Source organism: Anopheles darlingi, chromosome 2 (genome assembly GCF_943734745.1).
Source record: "Anopheles darlingi chromosome 2, idAnoDarlMG_H_01, whole genome shotgun sequence".
Lineage (NCBI taxonomy): Eukaryota > Metazoa > Arthropoda > Insecta > Diptera > Culicidae > Anopheles > Anopheles darlingi.
The window spans coordinates 78,336,057-78,361,564 of NC_064874.1; the positions used below are offsets into that span (position 1 = coordinate 78,336,057).

The 25,508-nt window shown below is 48.4% G+C and overlaps 2 protein-coding genes across 3 annotated transcripts in view; both read left to right on the forward strand.

Moving 5' to 3' along the window:
• Positions 1–12,560, forward strand: part of LOC125960105 (out at first protein) — a 47,905-nt gene extending 35,345 nt beyond the window's left edge. The window contains exons 3-5 of the mRNA XM_049693299.1: positions 2,865–2,999; positions 4,973–5,156; positions 11,756–12,560. Coding sequence (XP_049549256.1) covers positions 2,865–2,999; positions 4,973–5,156; positions 11,756–12,057 — 621 coding nt within the window. The 3' untranslated portion in view covers positions 12,058–12,560. The remainder of the gene's footprint in view (positions 1–2,864; positions 3,000–4,972; positions 5,157–11,755) is intronic.
• LOC125960040 (cGMP-dependent 3',5'-cyclic phosphodiesterase-like) overlaps positions 1–25,508 on the forward strand; it is a 427,252-nt gene that overhangs the window by 315,228 nt on the left and 86,516 nt on the right. The gene's annotated exons all lie outside the window — the stretch shown is intronic.

Here is a 25,508-nt window from a genome sequence, read left to right on the forward strand (position 1 = left end):
GTTTTCCCAAACACCAACCGAGCGAACTGGCATTTTTGCCACCCCGTCGTCGAGCGAACAGACGAAGGAGTGTGGCGTGGCTGTGGTTATGGCGTGGTAGCTCGGTGTCGGGCTTCGCGGTCGGGATTCGTTGAAGATGGACAGGGTTGCAACGGGAAAATTAATTATGCAGAACACTATTAAACTATTATTAAGCGAAGTGAAAATTATTTTCGCCCCCGGACAATCCGCATTCATAGTTTTCGCATTCTTCTGTGTGTATTGGTGTTTTATTATATTTTTCGACACCGACTCGCCAGGTGGAGCAACTACAGCATTGCAAGCTGGCAACTGCCAGTCGCTGGTGCTGCTGGTGATCTTGTTTGGTTTCCTTTAGACACTCTTCAACAGTTTAGTACTTGTTGAACGAAATATGGAAGCCTTTAGTACAACATTTGCAGAAGCGAAGCTAAGGAATAATTATTTGCAAAACGTACAACGCGTTGCTATTCCTGTTCTAAGTATTCTGCAATTAAATTGCTAGCTTTCCTCCGTACAGTTAATTTCAAAGCTGTTCATTTGAAATGGTTCGAGGAAAGTAATAAAATTGAACAATTAAACCCTTCGCCTGTTCTCTCGATCTAACCCTCCGCATGCTACGTAGAACCCCGGGATCCTAGCAAAACCCGAGTTTAAACCGGCTCACCCGACAAACTTCTGCTCGAAAGTAAATATTAGGTTAGGCTTGGGCTTGGCTTGAACCCTGTTTGCATCGATACCGGGATGGTGTCCGGGAAGGATATGTATTTATACACATTTACTCAAAGCGGGGTTTTGATTGCTTCGAGGGATCGAGACCGTCAAAGCGATATCTTATGGCTAGCCGCATCGGGAACCGGAAGGAACGCAGCCGCACGCGGTGCGGTGCTGATGGAAAGCAAAATTTGAATAAGCACCTGCTAATAGGGTTATCATCGAGGGATCTTCCTTCACCGTTCGTTCGGTGTGCCATCCCGTGCGCGGTAATAGAGTGGTTTCAGTGATCCGATCTTTCGATGAGAAACGAGGGACGAGCCCCAAACTGGAAGTAATTACCTTTTTTCCCGGTGGGTCGTAACATTTTATTTCTCGTTGCTTTAATGGAAATCGTTTTATGATTTGCTTGAACACATTAAACGGCATTGGGATGATGGCGTCGGAACCGGGCGAACACCCGGCGGAAGTTGTGGTGAGATCGAAACCAAATGTCGGTAAAACTGTAGCCGATGATGTATTTGAACAGAACTCAAATAGATAGCACCACAAAGGATCATCGAGTAATGTGATCTGGGGAAAAAAACGGGAGTGATTTTTCTACGGAAACGAATGCCCAGCTTGTGTCATGTGCACTAAAACCGTTGCTGCAGCAGCAGCAGGTGCTGCTGAAGTGCATACTCTGTTACCACTAACAAGCCGTTGATGAAAAACGCCCTCAGCTCAGGTTTGTGTGCTCAGGTACCTGTGCTGCAGAAGAAAAAGCAGCAGCAGCAGCAGCAGCAGCGCCATCATCCCGTGAAAGCTTTATGACTTGCGGCAAGGATCTGTCCATTTCTGGACGTCCCGATAGACGTGCTCGTGCTCAGAGAATCCGGCAACGCTGCTGCTGCTGCCACCAGGGATTGCGTCGAACATTTTTTGACGCGTTTCGTTGGCCGGTTTGGTATTCCGCGTTGCCTGGCACCAGTTCGGCTTATGTTTCATGAAATGCGATGCATCGGCGAATTGCAGGAAAGGTAACGCTCGGACACGAATTTCGAACAACGGGACACACTCGGTTTGGTGCAGCAGGCAGCCGCTGTGACGTGCCTTTATGTGATATACGATGACAGCATTGAAATCCGATTGAATTACGTTTCCTCCCTTCTCCACCCTAGGGCTGTCAGTGGTCGATGACGACGACGACGTTTGAGGACGACGGTCCAACCTACCGGTGATCGGTACCGGGACAACGAGAATTCGCTTTACACATTGCATGACCAACCGTCGCACGATGGTCGCCCACCGCGCATGCATCGAGCTCATGCAGCATTCACGATTAAGCTCCGGGATAGTACAGCAGAAATTCCCACACGACAGCACGGGCGGGGTAGCATTGGGTCTAGAATTGATATCGTCGGCCGCATAGATGATGATGGCCATTGACGGCGTGGGCGACATTGATAGGCGGAATCGATGGGTTTTGCATGTTCTGTTTCGGGTTTTAAGAGGATTCTGTTGTGTTTTGTAAATAAATGTTCCATCTCGAGTGCTTCCAAGTGAACGAGCGCGTGGTCTTTAGGTGTGACGACACGAATGCGTGAAACCGTGCACGTACACCATGGTGCTGATGCGCTGTTAACCAAATGACTCTTCAAATGGCAGAGCATGCTTTTGTTTTTGAAGCAAAAACAAGAATCGATCGATCATTTCACGCGGATTTGGCTTTGAATTGTTACACAATTCAACGTTCGTTACTTACCCCTCACATTGGCGATGTATTGTTACAGATTATAGAAAGCTATTTCTGGCACCTTTGGGAGATTTAGTTCGAACAACGATAGCAGTTCTGCTGGACTTCAATATTCTGCTCTTCTATATTCCTGTTTGGACATTTGCTGATTGTTTTTAGCCAATAAGCAATTTAACAAGCAAGTTTCAATTTATAATAGATATTTCATATTTAAGTCTATCAAAAATAGTCTCGAATACGTTCAAAATACAATACCAGCAATCACAAGGACGTCGAAAGGAAGCAATCGTTCGGCTTGAATTTTTCGTGAAGACAATTTCCTCATGCCATTTACCTAAACCTCATCGTATGATGCTACTTTTCTGATAAACATTCTCCCTATTTACTTTCACCGCAGGAAGTGCAAGTGCTAAAGGCGCTCGTGCTCGGCGAGGAGGAACGGGGCCAGAGCCAGTACCAGGTGATGTGCTTCGTGACGAAATTCCAGAAAGGCGATTTCATCACGGCCGATGCGATGGCGAAATTACGACAGGTAAAGAATATAAATGTACTTCCACTGCTTTCCACTGGCACACCCACGGAACCCCTCACGACTTACCACGTTGGAGTAAAGAAATGGCTACCTTTCTAGAGCTTTGCCAGGGGGACACTAGGCTGCCAGAACCGAACATGCCGAAACAGGACCACGGTTGGCATTTCGTGTGTCTGTACGACATCGAGAAAGTCCGTTTGATCGGTGTGGATGGGCAATCGGTGAAGAGATGTCACACCGAGGCCGAGAGGCTGCTCGCTACTGAAAGCGAAGTGAGTCTTGTCCTCGGAAGTAACGACACTCACAAAACCTGCCTCTGTACCGTACCGTGTTGACTAGGCCCGGCTAGGCTTTATGGTACGCCCTGTTCTACCATCAGCATGGTCAGGTTTCGTACCGTCGTTGGTAGCGTAATTTCCTGTGACAATCACTTCCGTTGTGTCACCGTCAAATACGTTCCAATGGAGTGCCAGAGGTTGTGTCGTGCCGGGCGTATCTATACTCTATCATGCTCATGCTGTAGACAGATGGACATGCAGTAGGATACGTGCTCTGGAGGCATAAATGTATGTCACGTCGAATGATTTTGTTTTATCCGTCGCCTGTATAGTGAGCAATACAGACGGAGTGATGGTTTTGCTCCACAAAGTTATATGAGTTTTGCTTTATGCATCTGTTGGAAAGTTATATCATCCGTATAACACATACAATTCACAGTGCAATACTGAATATGCCTTCTAAAGACTTTTGGCTATGTCAGTTTCTGTTATAACGAAAATATAATGAAATTTGCGGATTGATCCATCGTAAAGCACCCACTTTCATGCTCACCTGATCACTTAACGCCGCGCCACGAAGTCGTTGGCAAAAAGGTGAAAATAGAACAGATACAGCGAGCGATGGATGGAAAGTTGAAAAATGCTGCCGGTCCCAAAAGTTCTTTGAATCATCGTTCGCTTCCAAACTCTGCAAACCGACTTAGCAGCATCCTGCAGCAGACGTGCCAGGAGCGGCATCAGAAGCCGTGCGAGGAAGACATCGTGCGAGGCTAGAAACGTGTGACTTATTAGAAAAGTTTCTGACGTAAAATGAACTTCTGGATCTTTTGCACTTCCTGCCTTGTGTGCCTTCCTGTGCTGAGTTCTTTTCTGTTTTTTTTTTGCTCCCTGCCCGAAGCTTTCCATCTAATGCATTTTATAAATACTTTCTCGTGCGCTCTCGTTCAGCGAGTGGCAGAGCGCGTGGTGACCCCCCGGACAAAAACGGGCGCCTTGATCCGACGACAGGCATGGTGGGACGTCATAACTCGGGCGCGAACTCGCTGGATATTAATTTTGTGTTTGCCTTTCACCACGCCGGCACCATTTGGCTTGGACGTGGATGGTGCCGGAATGTGCGAGCGGTGGAAGTGAATCAGAACGATAAACATGATCTTAACTATGATGCAAATTGAAGAGTTTACATTGCTTTTAGAAACAACTGTAACAATTCCATAAAATTATCGAGCAAATAGGTTCAGAACCCACTGAAGGGCTGAGTTAAAAGTTACAAGAATTCCTTCTCGCGAATGCGATTCTTTATGAGAAGTTTTTTCCGGATTTGCCTTATAGATTCATATAACAATCCTATACTTTTGGAATGAGAGTTCGTATTAAGTTCGGATTATTTATTTGTTAATAGATTTTATGTTTTGCATAAATTTGATGTTCAAAACGGAGGAACATAAATTATTTCAGTGCAGCGAATATGTGTGTGAAGGAAAATAATGCTGTATATCATCAACTGATGTAAAACTCTTCGGTAACGTGTTAAAGTTCGCACGCTCAGTTCCACAAAGGTAGCTCTCAGTGAAGAAATTTTTATTTTCGGAAAATCGACAAAATTTAACAACTCTACCCGATTTTTTCTTTGAATCACCCATAAGCCTCGTTTCTAATTTCCACCGAATTGCTGGTGTTCACAATTTTTCACAGAAAAATCCTAGCACTATCCGAACACCAGAGGAAGATCGAGGGAAAGAAAACTACACCATGACCGGCTGGGTGTTGCTGGACCGAGCAGCACCGATATCCCGACACGTGGCACCGCTGTGCGCGGAAGCACAGGAATCGACGTACGTACGGGACACCGATCTGAAGGCCTGGGCCGAACTTCCAGGTAAGAAAACACGTGGTATTTCCCGTTCGAGGAAATGGAAAAAAGGGTCTCCGAATTCGTTATATTTCCGTACGCAATAATTAAGATAATGGTGTGATGGACAGGCTACCCGTCACTGACACTTCTGTTGAGACAAACGCGATCACTTCCACAGGATGCGCGGACATAATCAGCAGAATGGCAATGCCGAGTGCTAATGAACGGTTTCTTCTTCCATTTGTCTGAATTCTTCCCCCATCCTCGTTTCTCGTACCGGAGGCCACGCAAAAGATTGTCCCTCAGTTCGGATGCAGAGACACACAGAAGACACTCACGGTTCACTCGGCGAGAACGCTGTAATCGGTTCAAGCATTGTTTGTCCAAGAGGATCAGTTTTCCTTCCCAGAGCGAGAGAGCGTTCCATGGAAGAGAAAGGAAAAAGGATTGTTTACTTTTACCGATGACAGCTCCAAGCGGATGAAGAAGTAATACCGAGAATTACAAAGTGGAAAAATTTAAATTGGAATTTTATTTAGTTTCGTAAGCGAGCGACCCCGGCATGCCCCGACCGCCAAGCCAAGTGTCCATCCTCCGGGGAGACGAAAAGGGCGAATACAAAAACTTCGAAGCGAAATAGATGGTGCTCGTAGGGACGTGCTGGGTTCGGCCCGTTGGATCATCCTTTTTTTTTTGCACCGAAACTGATGATTTACAAACCACTCCATCGTGCGCTGTTAGTGATCCTTTCGGACCTCAAAAGGTTCCGGCGAAGCAAACGCAAACGATGAGAATTTCGTTTCTCGCTTTTCGCGGAACCTCTTGTACCCGCTTCGTTTTCCCACTTGAAAGCGAGCTAGAGGTCATTGCAAATGGGATTCCCAGGAAGACCCGCTGGCGCTGAGTTTTACTCGATTTTACCGCGATTGTAACGAAAAAACCCGGTTCCGCAATCTCGCTCCCTCGTCCTTTGGTCTTCGCTGTAGCATCCTTTGTGTCTTTCTGCTGCTTCTGCTGCTGCTGCTGTTGCTATTACACCCTGAAGATGCGGTTGTTAACGCACCCGAATGGACCATGAGCCGGGGAAGGGGGTCCTTTTCCTGCGTGATCCTCGTTTGGGATCCATTTAGGTCCTGGGTCGGGGACCTCTTTGCATGCCAGGTAATTATGGAGTATGCTTAGTGAATTATCTGGCCGCGACCGCATTGCTTACAGCGTGTTTATGTAAGAACGCGAGGGGTTCGTGCACTGTCAAGCGAAACAAATCTCGTAACCGTCACTAATACCTGCTTTGTTTCATGCTTCGTGCTCCCGTAAATAGGTGTTGGCATAAATGGGGTCGGCCGGTATTACGGAATGGAAATTATGTTTCCACGAGCACAGCTCGTCGTTCGTGCCCTGAACCTGATTGGATATTAAAATGATACTTCAATTATTTGGCGTTCGTATTCAACATTCAAATGTGTCGGTTCTCTACGGAATCGTATAATTGTGGCGACACCTTTCGTGATACGTTCGATCGATGAAGCGTCTGATGACCATTTCGTCGAACCGCATGCAGCGTGCAGTAGGTCGATGATATCAACCGCAAATTGCTAATGGAATTCGTAAGGAAAACAGTGATGGCTTCCGGGAATTTCAGACCATTATAGCGCCTAAAATGGAGTTCGAGAATGGCCTGAATGAATGTGATGTTCGAAACGATGTCCGTTGGATTTGTTTGACGCTAATGTGATTGAATGATCGATAAGCCCTACGGTTAGTGATCGCTGATGCATAATTTTTAGACTATCAATACATTGCCCTTCAACAAAGCTCAACAGAAGCGAATTGCAGTTCCGTTCTGAGATAAATGTGTTACAAAATTTCGAACAAATTCCCTCAAGTGCTCGATTGAAAACCGAGATGCACGCTGAATGTGAAACCGACAGTCCAACAATAACACCAACGTGCATGCTACTCTCGATGCGCTACCCACTAATCCCAACCCTTCTTGGTTCTGCCTCCCTACCGAAGTGTCCTTTTTCCCATCTCATCACAGGGGTAGTGTTCCATAGTATTTTGCTGCCAGCCCCACAACAAGGAACGGTGGCTTGCCAACCCGACCGAACGTACATTTCGAATTTCCGTTTATCATATTTTATGAGGCTTTCCAGTGTCCTTTTTCCTTCGGTTCAATATTTCATTCGCACTATAGTTCCCACACCCACTCCGGGGCGGCCAAATTGGATACTTGGAAAACTGTTGGTGTTGGTGTTTGCAATGCAATGCGTTCGCCATAAATCGGGTGTCATAAATTCACTGGAAAATGTATTTTATCGCGTACGATGTAATGCGTCGCAGCAGCAGCAAGTAGAATGCTTCTCATCCACGCTGTCGATGTCGATGGTGAACGCCACCGTAAACATAAAATGCTGCGTATGAGCTTCACACTCCCCAGTTTTGGCCACACTGTGCCCACTCTGTGTCCTATTGGCTTCGGGATATTCGACGATTCTCAGACACAATCAACCCCCAGCCCTACCGGTGCTGTGCTCAAACCGGAACATCAAAGCCACAACCGGAGCCGGAGCCAAGGCCTGAGCGTGAGCAAAACTGTTAGATCTCCAAATCCACTCCATTTCCCCCGACGGACACATTCAGCATCATTAATGCCGGTGCAAAGCGTTCCCCCCGCCCCTCGCCCCTCACCCCATCCTTACGAAAGCCCCTCCAGCTCCAGGATATGCACTTTCGATCCGTAGTTTAAAGGTAATAATTTATTTATTTTATGCCCCACAGTTTATGAAATTTATCGATTCCATGTATCGTCATTTCCTCGTTATTGCCAACCTCTCCACCGTAGCAGCGCCACGACACGACAACAACAACAACAACAACAACAGCAACCGTTTGGCCACCAAAGGCAAACCAAAGAGCGAACACACAGACACAGACACAGTGCCACCGTTTGGCAGCAAGTGCTACTCCAATTTCCGGTGTGCTCGGCGCTATTTGTGTGCATGTTCGATTTTATTTGCTTCCGGCCCGTTTCAGCTGTTGTCGGTTTGTGTCTGTATGCAGAGCAAAAGGATTTGGCTTCCCTTTCCCACTACTTCCAGGCCGTTACGCGTTTCCACGCTTTCCTCCTTCCCGTTGGTATTTATTTTCCAACTTTTTATTCCCATCGTTACCGCTCGAGACGAATAAAATAACTCTGATTGGGATGCTACAGTGCGCGCGAGTGTGGTTTTGCAGTGTGTCTGCTCGTACTACCGCACTGCTGTCGAGGATTTCCAGCGCTCGAGAGCTCATCGCACTCCAAACCCGCACTGCGCTGCCAGTCTCTTCTGGAGTCGGTTCTGGAAGAAGTTCTCTATCGAAATGGCCGCCAGGCAGAAAGATGTTTTAATGGGTATTCGAGTCCCAAAGACGGTTCAAACCCTGGAGCATCGCACAGCAGCAGAGCGACAGAATGTGCAGAATTCCCCTCCCTCCGGGTTCCCATCGAGCATCGAGGGGGGATGAAACCCCCCGGGAGGGAGGAGAAAATAATAAAACAGATATCGAATTAGTATGTTGCCGTAGTCGCTGCTGCACAGCAAATGTCAATTTCGCTTGTCGCCTCCGGCTGGCCAGTGTCGGAGCGCACACACACCCGAGAAGAGCTACACTTCTTGATGAAGTGGAGCGCCGGTGGAGATTGCTAGAGGATCGAAAAGGATAATAGAAGAACTGAAGACCGGACACACTTGACGCTTCCGGCCGGGCCGGGCCGGGCCGAGCCGGTTCGTTCGTAGTAGATTTCCCATTTTTATTTCCAATTTCGAATACGAGCGAACAAAAAAAAAAAAAAGAAAAACGAAATACAATTTACGATTCAATCCGATATCGGGATATCGAACGCCTGGCGCACAGGAAGTAGTGGTGTGTTTGTGTTGCTCGAAATTGCCACCGAGCCGAAGGGTGCTGATTGACAATTGTTGCTCGACCAAGAAGGAACCTCGCTATCGCTCGTTCCTGCTTGCTTCGGGCGCTTCTCTGGGGTTGGTGTCGCAGGCTCTACCGGACGGACGACATCGAATGTATGCGATGGCCCGGAATGTGGCCGTTTTTACAACGTACGCCAGCGTACCAGCGAGCGGGAATGGTGGAGTATGTGAAAATGTATTTCACGACGGAATTTGTCGGTAATAAATCATAATGGCAGTTCATCAACCATGATTGATTGCACACTGAGGCCGGGGCGTGGAGTAGAGTGTACAAAGCATGTAACTCCCCCTTTCCCTACCCACCACAGCGTGTGTTTCGTTTTCTAAAAATATCGCTAACCATCCTCGGCATTCCCTGATCGATTCGATCATTTTTATTCCAGTCACTGGCGTACACTTTGCCATTCGTGTTTTGTGCTTTGTTATATATGTTAAATAGAGGAAAATTAAGCGTGATTATGAAGCATTTTCAGGACATATTTTCGCCCGCTGACTCCCCAGGAAAAATACAACCTAGCCAACCGAAACCGAGGGCACAAACCTTTCGAAGCACCTGCGGTCTTCCCCGCCAGGACTAATGGTGGTTCGATGTAAAATGGACGAGCCTTGAAATGGTGCCCGGCAGAGCAAAAGTTAAATATTCATTTCGCACCGCCACAGAGAGTGACCGGTTTCGGTGTGCTTGTTGAACCTACGTCACCGTGCCATAACTTTTGGCCCTGCTGCTGCTGCTGCTTCACCCTCTGCCCTCCCCTACTGTCGCTAAAACGACCTACCGGCGGCCAGGTTGACATTAACGTTCGCTGTGGTGAATGGGTTCCGCTATCGATTTCTAATGGCCGTTCCATAATTGATTAACCTGCTGTAAGGCGACGGTTCGAACAACAGCAACAATGTCGTCGACAACGACGACGACGACGACGACGACGATGACGACCACGGTTTGGATACCGTCCTTCGATCACTCTTCTGGTCTCGTAGGGGTTTGGTCCTGGTTATTGGTTACACGAAGAGCCGTACCGGCCCCCTCCCCACCGCTCCGGAATGAGTTGCCGCGCATGGAGATTTATGGCACGTAACCGCAAGCAAGCAGACGGACGAACCAAAGCGTATCCCTTCCCTTGCAAGGATTGCTGCTAAGCCAGTGTGTCTGGGCGCGCACGTGTACCTTGGTGTGTGTGTGTAATGGCGCGCTGGTGACGGTTTGGCTGACATAAATTATGCAGCGATGAGAAAATGACAGCTGTACGTCGTTGGTGTAAGACCAACCGAGAGCCCGCACCCAGAGTTGTCGAATGAATGCGAGTGTGCTTTCACCCGCTTATACCCGTTTGGATACTCCGCGACGACGATCGATAGAGTGATTTTCTCTATCTCTGGTTTCTGCCGGGTTCCGCGATGCTACGGGTCGTGCGCTGCGCATCGTCGCTGTTGGTTATGCTAAGACCGAAGCCATAATGAGATGTAAACCATTTTCGAGGCACCTCGTACTGTAGGTAACAGCTGCTATTTCGTTCGAACTGAGTGTGTTTGTGTGTGTGTGTGTGTGTGTGTGTGCTCGCTGCTCGAAAGCGGAATCTAATGAAGCTATTTTACGCCATGAATTCGAAAGAAAAAATCGCGACAACCACAACAGACTTACGGGAACCTGCGACATTGTTTACAAATTACGTTCCGCCGTAGTTGTTGGGTATTCTATCACGGTTGAACAGCTGTTGTCGCCGATGGTTCTTAACAACTTGGTGGAATGTTTTGTGGCGAGATTTGGAATGATTCTATTCTTCTTCGGGACGGGTTTATTGGAATTTGTGTAGCGTGTGTTCCAAATTTGGTTTGAAGATAGTTTGCTTCTTGGAAATTATATTTTGTTTTGTAAATTTGCTATAACATAAGCATAGAAGGTAAGCCAATAAATTATTGTAAGATATATTTACGAATAGTTTTAAATCTCCCTTCTTGTAATGGCAAATAATGGTTCGTGTTAATTATAACTCAGTAAACACTAAAAACCGGTTTGTACTGAACAAAATGTATTTCAAACAATATTAACAAAACTCACTACAACATAAAAAAAACTTCATATCCGGGGATGAAGAAACTTTAAACAAACCTCAATAATCTCACGGATACATACGAACGTTCTTGATTAAACACATTTCATCGGCTCACGAAAGTTGGTCCAGACTGCAAACATAAAGCACTGAGAGTAGGAAAACATTGAAGTGTTCGTTACGATAATTACTTCGAATGGTACACTTCATCCAACATTGTATATCGCTGTTGTCCGCACACGACACGATGCGATACTAATTACTCTCGTTCTGTCCCTCTCGCTACTTTGCTCTCGGTACATTGTTTCGTACGCTTCGCTTGTGAAGTTGATTGCCATCGCTGGTCATCAATATGTGTTTTCACTCCCAAGTACCCATCAACGAGTATCATAACCCAGCATTTCTCAGATAGGAATCCACACAACCAGGAGAGCCACTTGCGCTGGGCACACGGTGGCAGCATTCGCCGGAATTCGCTCCACTAGCGGCTGATTACCGTTTCGTGCAAACACCGGCATCCAAATAGAAAAATCTATAACCCCTCCTTCTACCCCTCTGTATCACTCTCTCTCTTTCACGCTTTCCCTTTTCTATTTGGCAGGCTCATCGATCTCGATCCTGGGATCGGTGGTGAAACCATTCCCGACGGCGAACACGATCACGGAACCGTCGCGCTGTAGCGAGGTCAGCGCGATTTGGGCGCCCTGTCTGTGTACGCTCGAGATGTGCATCGGTTGGTACCCGTGCGGGCTGAAGTACTGCAAGGGTAAGCCGGACAGTGGTGGGCTGCAGAATGGTGCCGCCGGTTCCACCAGCTACCGGTGCGGCATCAAGACGTGCCGCAAGTGCCACCAGTACTCGTACTACGTCCGCGAGAAGCAGCAGTGTCTGTGGGATGAATGACCGAAAATGGGCCAACGGTGCCCTCCACAGCCACTACTAGCCTTAAACCTCACCAACAACCCTACCAACACACATAAAGCCGACGACGACGACGCCGACGACGAGCCTGACGACAACCGTGGACCTTGCAACGGACGCCTGCCACCCCCGGAAGCTACTGCCATGCCATCGCGCCAACAGCTGCCAGCGGTATCCCCCGGGATGCCATCGATAGTGGCCACCAGCGCCATCGCCATCGTCCTCGCCACCATCATTGCATTCGATTACGATAATCGTTACCAATTCCAGGGCCGGCATCGGCGTCATTGGATGCAACAGTGGCCAACCGGTTGGCTCGGGCGAGGATTAAGCTTGTTAATCTGCGCGTTGCTACCGGCAACCCCACGGACCAGAAACCGGTACATGGATTCGCAGCGCAGGACCGGCACTGACCGTACCGAGCACCATGCTCCGGCTGCAGGTGGTTGTGTTCGATGGAGCATAAAACACAAATCACTACCATCACCCCCGGAAGCTGCAAGCGGAATGGAGGATTTTGGAGAAGAACAACAGCAACACCAACAGCACCGTAGGCGAACGTGGTGGTGGTGGTGGTGGTCCCGGTGCCCAGCACTACTGCACCGGATGGTGTCCGAAGCAATCAAAGAATTTAATTTTACTTCACCAACCACCACCAACACCACCGTCATGACGATGACGACGAGGACGACGACCATGGGCAGACCATCGCTAGACAGTCGCTGGGTGGAGCATGCAGGACGTACGGCACCGTCGTTCGTGAGGCATTTGCAGTTTAATGAAATTATTTTATAGCACAAATAGGTTTTAATGAGTTTGAGCTCGCCACACACACACACCAGCACGCTGTTGCATCGTGATGGTCGCGTGTTTTGAATGGTCCACTACCGGCTGACCGTTGTCGGTCGCCGATTCGATCGTTCAGTCACATAGAGACACACATACACCAGCACACAATCACACGGAGCGGTTACGATGGAAGGTGAAGCTGACTGCCATGGAGTGGATTTTATGTTTCTGGTTGTTACAATTACCTGGTCCAGTGTTTTAAGAGTGCTGGTGTGGCTAGTGGCTAGCGGCTATTCCACGCTTCCTCATGGAAGGATCGATGAATCACGAGTTCTGTTCGACGAGATATGTTCCCTCCCTGGCCAGAGCATAGCCGGCGGCACAGAGGATAGCAACTGAAAGGCGGGTACCGATGGTTACCACCTCTTTCATGTTCTCACAAGATGGATGGCACCGGCAGCACAGCTGGACCGGACCGATTGATGACACACAGACACACACACATACACACACACACACACACATGCACACACATTCGGGAGAAAAAAAGATTCATTTGGAGGAAATGGAATGCTGCGCGCGTTTAGACAGACATAAACAATCCCATAAAGCACTGGAATTCACCCCGAGCATGGGCCTCCAGATTGGCACCGTGAGGAGAGGGTTCCTGCAACCATTGTCCGCCATGGTGTTCGGGTGCTCTGGTTGATTACATTTCTTTGACGCGCCAACCCGGGACCCGGATTTTGTATGTTGCTACTTCCGGCAGGACCTTCGGTCGGTTCGTAAAATGTTTCACGATTATTCCCTTCCTTTGCTGCTTTCCTTTTCGCTTTTTCACGCTCTCTATCCCTGACGCCGGTGGCCAGGGTGTGCCATTAGCTACACCACCACCAATGAGGGAGAGAAAGAGAGAGAAATGGCATTGTGTCGGGCCGCGGAATGGCCGCCCCGTGCGCTGGTTGCGGAAGGAAATGAGGCAAAATGGTTTTACGTTTTATCTGCTCGCTCTAATCTCGTGTGCCGCCGCCCAGCACGATAGCCTCGCGCTTACAATTTACTTTTCTTAATTGTTTCGTCCCGCATGCCACTGTCGCTCTTGCTGTGGTGTGTGTACCGCCGGCTAATGCCGCCAACCGATGGAGGCGCCAGTGGTTGGAGAGGTCAGAGGGGACAGGGTTCGAGGTTGGGGCCTGATTTAATGAAACGTCGGAAGGGAAATTGCGAGGTGAAGAAAGCTCATCACGACGACGCCAGCATTAAGGTTTTTTTTTCATTCGTACTCTTTTTTTTTGCTTTGTTTTGTTTTAAAGAAAAGTCATTAACCTGCCAAACACTTACCCTGGTTACTGTGATCCTAACCACCGGTGTAACGGCTTTCCTTTGTGTTGCGGGTTCCCCGGGATTGTCTTTCTATTTTCACAACTCAAACTGAAAAAGGAAAAATGTTTAAATGGGAGGATGTCCAACTGGAACCTTTTGTCCAACTTTTCCACTTTCGCCATGCCACTCAAATTACTCCAGAAGCATGTCCTGTTATTATTTTTGCACTACCCGGCTCGGTCCCTGCTGATTCCTGTCGCTCCGAGTGGTGGTCACATCGGACCTGGAAAAACAGAACACCGAAAGCAATTACTCTTCAATTTGAATTTCATAAAAATGTTGATTTGCTTTGCTTACCTCTATTGCTGTGGTGTGCATCGCGTTCGTTGGTGTTTGTGTGTATGTATGCGCGCTCACGAGGTATTTGCTGGCTGGTTTTACTATTCATATCTCCGTAGAGCAGTCAAGAGAGGATAAAGATAGCGGATACTACTTTGCCAGTGCTCATAAATTCACTTTGCTATCCCTCACAGGACACTTGCCCTGTCTCTTTCTCTCTCTCTCTCGCTCTCGCTCGCTGACTACGATCGAGTGACTGAACAGGGACAGGGACAGACACTCGTAGCGGCTTCCTTTCCTTTTTAATGTCACTTCCAAGTCGAGAGTGCTGTTTCGTGCTGGACACATTCTTTATCCTTTTTAGAGCCAGTGCCGCATTCTAAAGAATGGGTGAATGACGAAAGTCATAAAACTTTATGGGCCAAGTACTGGCGCTAGTAGGAAGCAGCATTCTGCAGCAAGAGTTGAATGTGGTTTTGTTGTGTTTTATCGCAAACTCACTCTGTCTCACTCTGTCTCTCTATCTCTTTCTCTCTCTCTCTCTGTCGCTAGACATCACAGCCATCGGTAACCGGATGTGTAGCACTAGCATCTAGGTCAATATTTTCGAATGCAAATCGAGCAAAACTCTCGGAGACATTACTTAAAAGTCGCAAACCACATTTGCCGAGAGTTGTTTGTGTTTCCAATTTGCGTCTTCGGTATGTTAATAGAGAGCCCTCCCCGTTCTGTGCTATCAATGGGCGGTAACATGCAATGTTTGGATTGCCCGGGGGTGGGCTACAACATGTATGTACCATCTGTGGTGGGGTGCCGGTATTTGCGAGAAGAAAAAGTAAAAATAGCGACCCAGGGAAAACCCGGAACACTCCAACCTATTCGCATCCATCCAGCTGTCGTTTCAATCGGATCGATCGACCTCGTTGAAGGAGCAACTGGGCTGGGCGTAGTGCCAGTGCACCTGAGCTGCCAGACACTTGACATCATGCCATCCATCCACGTGGGTGCCCCAGCAGTGCGGCCAGGCCCTGCGAACCAGCCGCATTCGAATGAAAATGAAGAGAGAGAGAAGGAGAGAGACAAACATTCAACATCAACAACAACGCGCACAGCTCGAGCAACTAGCAGCAACATCTCTAGAGCCCAAGCCCAACAAAGATGTGAAGAAGCGAAAACGAATAGCCACCCGGTTGCTGGTGACTGGGCCTTGCCCGGATGGCCACACGACCAACATACTTGGCCACACACACACACACACACACACTCACACGCAGACACAAATTCTCTCTACCTCTCTACGGAGCCCCCCGGTTGAGGGAGATCTTTGTTTGAATACATAATTTGTTTATGCAGGCAGAGGCAGAGAACGGACCGACGGGAGGATAGCAAGGCTAGTAGTAGTCACGATGCGCTGCTGGCGACGACGACGACGACGACGACGACGACGATATGACACGACAGCACGCGCTGGTGTGCGGTACGCGGCACCCACCACCTTCGAGCGAGGCATTGCCAACCGCTCTCGCGCATTTCGCGTCACCGCTTTGGTTTTGCAGTAAAGTTGTTTCCTCTTCCTTCGAGTGCCGGAGGCAGAATAGTGGCTTCCGATGCTGGAACTTTGGAACCATCCCTGTGTACCGACGACGACGTCCTCGGTACGGTTGTTTGTCCGGGGCCAACCAAACGCTTCTTGGCTACTTGTGACTTAGCTTGGCTGCAACCCAACGCTCACTAGCAGCCGGCTACCTTCTTATTTGCGATGCCCATCCAGCGGCAGGGGGCATACACCACCGCCGGTTAGTCCTTGGTGGCTTCGCATGGTTTTGCGTTCTCATCCGTCTCCTGCCGTCTGGTTCTGTGGCAGTATATTAGGCGAAACGGTTCCTTGGAAGCGACGCAGAACGGCGGAGCAAGTAATTTTCGCTTCTGTAAATACATGCTCATTGCTGGTGGTGCCGCTGCTGCTGCTGCTGATGGTGACCAACAGTCGCCAAACGAATGCTTATTTCGGGTATTTTTTTGTTTATTTTTACTTCATGGCTCAACTTCCATCTCCGGAACCCGGTGTGTGTCCGGTGTGCTCGGTGTATTTGGTCTGTGTGTGTGTGTTTGTGAGTGTTGGTCAGCCGTTGTATTAAAGAAGCGAGTGACAGACACACAAACTCTATTTTCTCGAGCGCGCTCTGTACAGTGAAAACGTGAAAGTGAAATGCTATTCATAAAACAATAAATAACAAACGGTCCGGTGGCGAACGAACAATAGACTTTTGTGGCTTGCACAGACGACCTGGAGTTCCGGCTGGTCGTCTTGGTCGTCGGGGCAAGCGCAAAACAAACATTTTAGAGTAAACGGAAGAAGCGGTTCAGGAGGAACGAGATGTTGATTGTAAAAACAAATAGAGAGAGAGCGAGAGCGAGAAAGAGAGTGGGTGAGAAAAGTTTAGTTTTTAAGCAAAACAGCATGTACCCAGTGGATGAATGGCTTTTGCAATTTGCTTTGCACACGGCGTGCCATCAGTGGCGAGCGATTTTCGTTCGATTCCATATTCCAAACCCTTCCGCTTCAAGTATTCCTCTCGGGTGACAATCGCGCGCGAAATCGTATTGGGGTATTGCTTTACACATTTCCCATAATTAGCAATCATCGTCAGTTACGGTAGACCACTGTGGCTATTTACAACTATTTTTCACACTTCCTTTGTCCGTTATGCGTACGTGACGGGATCACCTAGAGCACTGAAGTCTGCAACGTCGACGTTGGCCAGCTAGTATGGCACCTTGCGTAAGATAACTAAATCGGTATTTGGCCACCGCCACAGCACACGGCCACGACGATCCGTAGGTTCGGTTGAGGTGCGCGAGCAATCCCGCAAACCCCCCTTAATTGGCGCGCTGAGAGATAATTAGAATGTAAACGAACGAAAAAAAAACGAAAAGAACGTCAACATAATACGTGGCCTTAGCTTTCCTCTGACTACTTCCCGTTTCTTGAGCGTAAGCGTATAAGCGGCCCCGAGCAGGAGTGGAGCCAGGGCGACATGCAAATAAGAGACAAACTTCCTGCTGACGCAAACGAGACGTAATGCGGATTGGTGGTAGAACTATTTAAGTAAGCAAGCAAGCAACTGTAATCGAGAAACACGAAATGCTGAAACCGTAGTGTGATAGAAATAATCTAAAGAAAACAAAAAAGGAAACGAAACTCTAGAAGAAGAAGATCAATAAAACCCATTAGTAACCGGTACGCTGTACATCGAAAAAGGATCTCAGGAGAATGGCGTGCAGCGGAGCGTAATGCCTGGGAGCAAAGAACCGAGCAAACGGAAAGTAATTAAAGCTTTTCGGCATTCTGTTTCATTAGGCAACCAGTGTGTCCAGGAGGCGCAATACTGGCCTCTTGGTCGCCATGGCCACATGTGATTGAGGTTCAGTCGACCGTCAATGTTTGTCTTACGCTCGAAGCGAAAAGTAAGTAATTTTTCATGTTGAACTGACGTGCATCAGAACAAAGCAACCGGAGGTCCAAGGAGACTGGTTTCCTCGGTCGAAGGGAAAGTTTTCACCATCCCGACCGCTCTTGGTCCACTCGACAAGTCTGCCAGCCACTAGTAAGTCAATCGTCATTCGACGATGACGATGACGAAGGCGCGTCGCAGACCGGTGGTACCCGGTCGACACCCATTAGCACCCCCACCAAACGGTGCTTCGCTTGGTGAAGGCAAGTTTCAGCAAAACTGTAATTACGTCGACGCCGGTTGCAGGCCGGCAAGTGTTGGTCCTGAAACCGGGAACTTTGTTTGAAACTCCGCCACCGGGACCCTTACTGCAGCTCCGTGACCGTTTAGGCCGGAGCTGCCGCCACGATACCGTGCGATGGATGAAGTTTGATCCTTGCGCCTGGCAGACTGCCGGCCGCACAAAAACACGCACACCCGCGCGTACGGATTTCATAATTTATGTCATGAAATGGAGCTTCCAGTGGCCATAATTAAATCAATCAGAGTGGAACAAATCGTGCGCCACGGTGCGGGCTACATTGTATCCGCCATGTTTTCGCCTTTGCTCGGGTGCTATGCTTTCGCTTGCGCGACTTCTTCTGGATCCCCTTACCCCATCTTTAGCTTTTGCAAACCAAATACATAACTGTGCGCAAAACATGTAATCAAAGCAGTCGGTTCGATGCGATTCGTTCAATACACAATCGAAATGACAAAACGAAAAGTAAGCAAAACTCCTTGTGGATCGCAAACCACAAAACGTAAAAGCGTATGGAATGCGGCACATCAGAAGAAGAAAAATATGGGTAAAAAGAATACAATTGTACAGTATATATAGATATATATTTTATACGAAAACTATAGAACCACACTGCTGCTGAATCTAGCTTTCCACCGAGGCGAGGTGTGTGTGTGTGTGTGAAGTGGAGTGAGATAAGCTGCGCATAAAACCCATGAATGTAACATAAACAGGCGATTAAAAAAGCGAAATATAACTCACTAATGAAAACACAACTACAGGCCATTTTAGCGTCCAATGGAAATCTCATCGAATCCTCCGAAAAATGCGCAACGCAACGAAACAATCGAAGGACAAACAACGGGTAAGTACCCCCCAGGCTCACTTGTCCATTCTCTTTTCACTACTTAAACCCATTATGGGTTCCGGAATCTGCGCAATCGGTGCTCACTTAATTGAGCAACTACAGACAGTGTTTTGTGTCAACCTCTCAACCACGCGGGACTGCGAACGGATGAGGGCCATCCATTGGGTCCATTAGCTGGTGGCTCGCAATAATCGAATCAACCGTTGAAAGCCTACACACACACAGCAGAAGGCAGCAGGAGCCGGTAATTATACCAGCGCTGGCACCCTTGTTTTTCCCCCTATTGAAGTTTCCGGTTGATTAAAAATGGCGTCAGAGAGAGAGAGAGAGAGAGAGCGAGTGGCGGCCTCGCAATAAACTAACTCCCTCCACCCTCGAAGCCAGTGCGGGAGAGAGCAGCAATCGTTACAAATTTAATAAGCTCCATCAATAATAAACAAACTCCAATTAACGGGCAAGTTTGAATAAATCACAAAACCATTACGTGCCCGGTTGGCTGCACGCCAACGCGACTACCACACGACGTTGGGTTCGTCCCAATCCAAGCGAAACGCCCGGCAGGAACAGGAGACCTCTTTCCGGATAGTCGATGGCTGATGGATGTCCTTCACCAGGACCGCAGCGTAGGCAGTGAGCGGTGAAGGTCACCCCCACCTTCCGCCATTATTATCCGGAGGAGCTTCATTTGGTATTCATAATGGAAATGTCGCTTTTCATGGAACTGTGGACGGTCCCTCGATGCAGAAGTTTCAAATCGATCGCGATCGATGCTGGAGATAATCGTTTAAGCGGTCCTATTTCTCGTGAAGCAGTATTTGTCGCAGATTACCACGATTTAAATATTTCACGAAATGGCCGCATTTTGTAGTACCTTTAACAGTGTGCTCTTTCTCTTAAAGCTCTCTTCAAACCAAACTGAAAACCAAGCTTAAAATACCGAACTAACTACACAACACATGTGTGGTCAGCCCTTGGGAACAGTATGCTATTAAAACCGGTCGGCTGGATCCAATATGCTGCATCAAATTGATAATCTCGTACGCCTCCACCGCATGTTGTAACAAATTTGCGGAAAATTATATGAAAACTTTGGCCACACAAACTGGAACTGGACGCCAGGCGACTCAAACGAGCGAGCAGCAAACCCCAAAAGTGGTTGTTATTGCCAGAACTTTCTACGAAACATACACACCCCTGTTTTCCTCGTTCGAGCTGGTCTCTACCTCCGACCAGACATTAGCCCGGAAGCACTTTCTCTTGGAACTGCCACGACCAGACCAGGTATCCGCTTCACCGGAAGGATCTCTTCCCCGATTTCTCTACGATTGGCTTCGAGGCAGGTAAATTGATACACAGAAACCGGAGCATCGGAAACACATCTCAACGGCGCATTGTGGGGGTGTCAGCTGCCGCAGCGTAGCCTCGGGTGCTGTACCGTGTAGTTATAAAATAAAACATTTCTCTCTCTCTCTCCCTCTAATCTACATAAAAAGAACACGAGCGTACCTTTGGGGGGAAGAGAAACAGCAAACAGAAAGCAGACGGTTCCCACGAGTTCCCGTGATTGTGTCCGTATGACGAAGTTAAATTAAATTTTCATCGATCCAACCATACCTTCCCGATGTCTCGAATGGAAAGGTAGCCCCCTTTGCCCTTCTTTCACAAACGACAACCTCAAGGCGAGAGAACAAGCATAGTTGACATTTTGAGATTCTTTTGTGCCCGTGTGTCGCGTCGTGACCGAAGCACGTCCTCGCTTCGTCCTGGGTTGACGCATCGGAAAGTCAAACCAAACGGCACCGATTCGAACCGCAACCCGGAGGGTGGGGGGAGACGCATACCAATTATGCACTTATGCCGTGTGACCTCAAAAGTCAGACCCCCTCGAGAATGCCCCTTTTTGTTTCTCGGCGCAACACGACAACTTTCTTCTTCCTTTGCGATGGTTGGTATAGGAGACGGTAAGAGGTGCATGTGTTGGATAGATTCCAGGGTGCCTTAGCCGCAAATCGCAGGCTACTTCCGCATGGCCAAGTCAACTTCGAGCTATGTGGTCGATTCCAAACCGAACAAAGCCCCTACCGAGATGATATGTGTTTGAACTGCAGGTGTTTAATCTGGTAGGGATCAACGGTGGTTAGAGCGTGCAGAGCGCTTGACAATGGTGTCATTTATGCTATTCGCCTTTAAAGGGTGTCTTCAATCGAAGAAAATCTTTCTTATTTCAAATGGTGTTGGTTTTAAGACGAAAGGTTTAAGCAACTGAAAAGCAATTCCCCCCCTTGAGACACATTGAATCCCAAATCTAATTGTTCCCCTTGAGAGCGTTGATCCCTCGATCCAACCGAATGCCTCCTAGGATTAAACCCTCAACAACCAGGAAGCGTGCAAGGCGAAGTATGCAACTTTCATCAAGCAACCATTTGCAAATGCACACACAACTTCCACTCAGAAGCACACAGACATACAACCCAAGATTATTGGCTAGAACCGCAAACCAAACCGTGTGGTCTACGCTAAGGAGAGAGAGGCAAAAGCGTGGAAGGAGACGATGTCTCGGGTATGGTAGCATGTGGACTTCGACTTCGATTTCCCGCTTCGGTGAAGCAGCAGACCAGCAGAAAAAGCCGGCTGTACGACTCCTGGATGCTAGCAGCTTGGCAAAAGTAAATCGAAGCCTCCTCTTCCTATTTCCTAGCAATCGGAAACGCAAAGCTGGGAGATTCTGTAAAGGGCCATAAATAAAAGTTTATTGGCCGTTTCCGGGCGGCCCGGCAGCCCGTTCCTTTGCGCATCGTGCATCGTGCGCCCTTCCCCCAACCCCTTCCCCATCCCACCAATAGCAATGCAGCAGCGACATGCTACTTCTGATGTTTTTGCGAAACTTTCTCCTTCGACGACGAGCGGCGAGACGAGCGACGTGCGATTCACGTCGTGAGCCTCTAATGTGCGCCAGCTCTCTATGTATGTGTATGTGTGTGTGTGTTTGTGTGTCTTGTATCGGTGCAGTTGAGGAAAAACTATTTCCCCTCCATCGGTTTCCTTCGCAAACGGCAAACACTAACACATGAGGCCACAGGACAAGTCCGTTGTATTGGCTCCCCCGTTGTTTATCCCTTCTTGCTCCTCCTGGCTTTGTTCTAACATCCACCGCACCACATCATCCGCACCGAAGCGGCAAAAGTTCGAGAACGACCAAACCAAAGTTGGCTTTGGATGGACTAAAGTTTCGTTATGAAAGTTATCGCATTTTTATCCCTAGCATTTTGGTCCTATTCCCTCCGAAAAGCTACATCCGGGACTCTGCATGATTTACTTCGATTCCGGTCCGAGGTTCGAGGCTGGAAAGGCGAATGATAATGAATTGAGCCATCCTTTATTTCTCGCACACAATTGGTTGACTAATTGGTATGGTATTGGGGTCATGGGGTAAGGCTTTCGGTGGTGTGTTCCGTGAGATAAAGTTCGATGTGTTGAAGTTTCGTGGGTTGAATAGAATGTGGCTTGATGCAGAACTAATTGATAGTTCTTGACTTATTCCGAATTAGTTTTTGGCCAAAACTATTCTTCGATATATTTGGCGTGAAATACGTTACATCGACTAGCGGCATCCAGGAACAGCTCGTGTTCGCCAGTTTTCCCTCTAGAATGTTCCCTTAAACGCTGGCATGTTAAAGGAGAGCATTCATCCTACTGCTTCGTGTTTTGATATTTATTTTGTGCCGCACATTCTGAGTTCCCATTTCCCTTTAATGCAAACTCCTTTACACCTTCCTTCTACTGCCATGCACTGCTGGGGAAGCTTTTAAATCGTCATTTGTCGATTCCGGCACAGCAAACAGCCAAACTCAAGCAGTAAGCTTTCCTGCACTAATTGAAGGTGAAATGATTTCCACCTGACGTACCACAGACCGCGTCGTCGCTGTTTTTGAAGTCACGGTTCTTCAAACAACGAAAAATCCACAGCAGCGGCTCCAAGAAATGGATCATTAAAAGCGAATCCGACTAATAGGCACACGAAAGCCCGATGGCGAAAGCCGTACCGTAGCCGTACGGCTTGCTACGCTGTGAAGTGTCAAACATCAAGGCAACAACTAACATCACACAGAGAACCCCGAAAGCAAGCAGTTCCTCGGGCTCTGGGAACTGCAAAAGCCAAAAACCAACTGAAAATGACTGCTGCCACCGGCTGCTGGAACCACAGTGTAACTGTGTGTGTGTGTGTGCCGATGTGAAGTACCATTCAAGTTACAAAACCAAAAGCACACGCGCACTCATCGGCGCTTTAGGGGCATACCGAAAGGGGCAGACGTACCGAGCTGCCTACCGGGTGCGCTCGTGGTTTGCCTTTGAAGAGGAGAGCAAAGGACCTCGTCGAATGGGTCCGACTGACTGCTCGCGTGGTTTTGAATGAGTGAAACAGCCGGTACGATTTCCGAATGCACCCCAAACTACCGTACGACCAGCGGGGCCACTAGTTGTTTCGTTCATACCCGGTACATTCACTGGTCTGGTTTTGATCCACGATAAGAACCAACGGGCTCGTCAGCAGACCACTCCGAAATGGCATCCAATGGTGACTTTACACAACCGAACCATCCGCTCGAAAAGGGGGGCTTTCCACCAAAGCCTTATCCATCCATTCAAAAGAAACGTTCCGATCGGACGCTTTGCAGGGCTAGCATACCATGGCCACCATCACTGGAGAGTGGGAAGGTGCTCTGTGAAAACGATACGCTTGCCAGGATTCGTGCCTTTCAGTATGGACGCACCACGTAATGATGTGGCTTCCACCACGTGCTCGATGAATCATCTGGGACTGCTGGATCACTGGTGCCACTATCTGCCGTACAAAAGACCTCTTGCTGGCTCCTAGCCCTTTTGTGTGACCGTCGGTGGTGTTCAATCAGCGAGCTGACTGGAATACCTCCCAGGGAAGCTAATTTAAATACCATTCATCCGGAGCCATAAAACGGTAATGCTTCCAAATTAGGATTCGCTAAGCGAACCCGGTGTGCTGCGTTCATTATCCCAGAGTTCCCTTCCCACCCTCCCGGTCGCTCCTTCGTCAAACTTTGGCTTCGGCTTATTAAAATCCCTTTTCGCACGCGCGGCCATGACAGCTACCACGAATACGATCACCAGCCAGTCAGCCAAGGATCAGACCACCGGATGGATACGAATCGAATCCTTTGCATCGCCAACTCACTCGTTGTTCCAGCTGAAACCACCGAAAATGGAATCAAACTGTCTGTATGTGGGTGTGCCGTTTGCCAGCCCGTTGACGGCTCGTACGCACGCTTTTTAATAAAAGCCATATCCGGCCGTGAAGATGGCTGGATGGAACGCCTGCCGGAAATTGCTCGTCGGTCGGGAGGATTGGTTTTACGATTGCGAACCCATCCAGATGCTGGTCTCGCATGGCAACATAGCCGATTTTATCGCCATTGCCATTTTGACGCTTCTCTCAGGAACAATCAAATGTTTGATAATGATTTGCTGGAACTCTTAGTATTTCGACAGCTTGAAACGCACACTTGCAAGTGCACTTCGGTTTTCATGTTCGTATACTATGTTGTTCGTATTTGTGTTCCCATTTTACACAGAGCGAGTATTTTCAAACAAAACAGTACCCGGAATTGCAGGTTATATGCAGCATTGGCACCGGGCCAGGTGGAGTGCAACCATCCTGGAATGCTCAGATTCGTTTGGCAAAGGCGTCCAATATACAAGACGGTTCAGAGAACTTCAATTCCCTTGTACGTGGCCCTCTTTATTGCTCACGGCACAGACAGTGCCACTAGCACCTGTCACGCATGAAGGTGGCAACTTACGATTGGGGCCACGAGATAGGGGCCACAACACGGTACGACACGGCCGTTATCATACACCAACGCCTCCGAGAAAGGTGGTTCAAGCACGCGGCAAGGATGCAAGAAAGAAGGAAGGAAGAGCCTGGAGTTTAATAAAACAGATAAAATATCATAAAATTTGGGAATACCCGGTCTGGCACCTCGGGGTGCGGTACCGGTGGCAGCTAAGACGTGGGCCATAGACCCCTCTTCCTTCGAGGATCCTCTTACCCCTCGCTTCAATTGGCAACGGCGTGCGATGGTAATATCGTAAAAGTTTAAACTTGTGAGGGGCTTCGAAATTTGTTTGCCCTCGATGTATCGTGTACCTCCGCCTCACCTCTGACGCCGAGCTCTCAGCCCCCCTCGATGCGACACGATATCTGCCATATCCGCCATGGAAAGGGTTATCTTAGGGAAGACACCTTATGGTGTTCGCTGCATTCACTTGGCGAAGCGAAGACACTTCTCTGCTGTACCTAGCACGCAGCAAGAACCTTCTCCCTCTCGTTCTCTCTCTCTCTCTT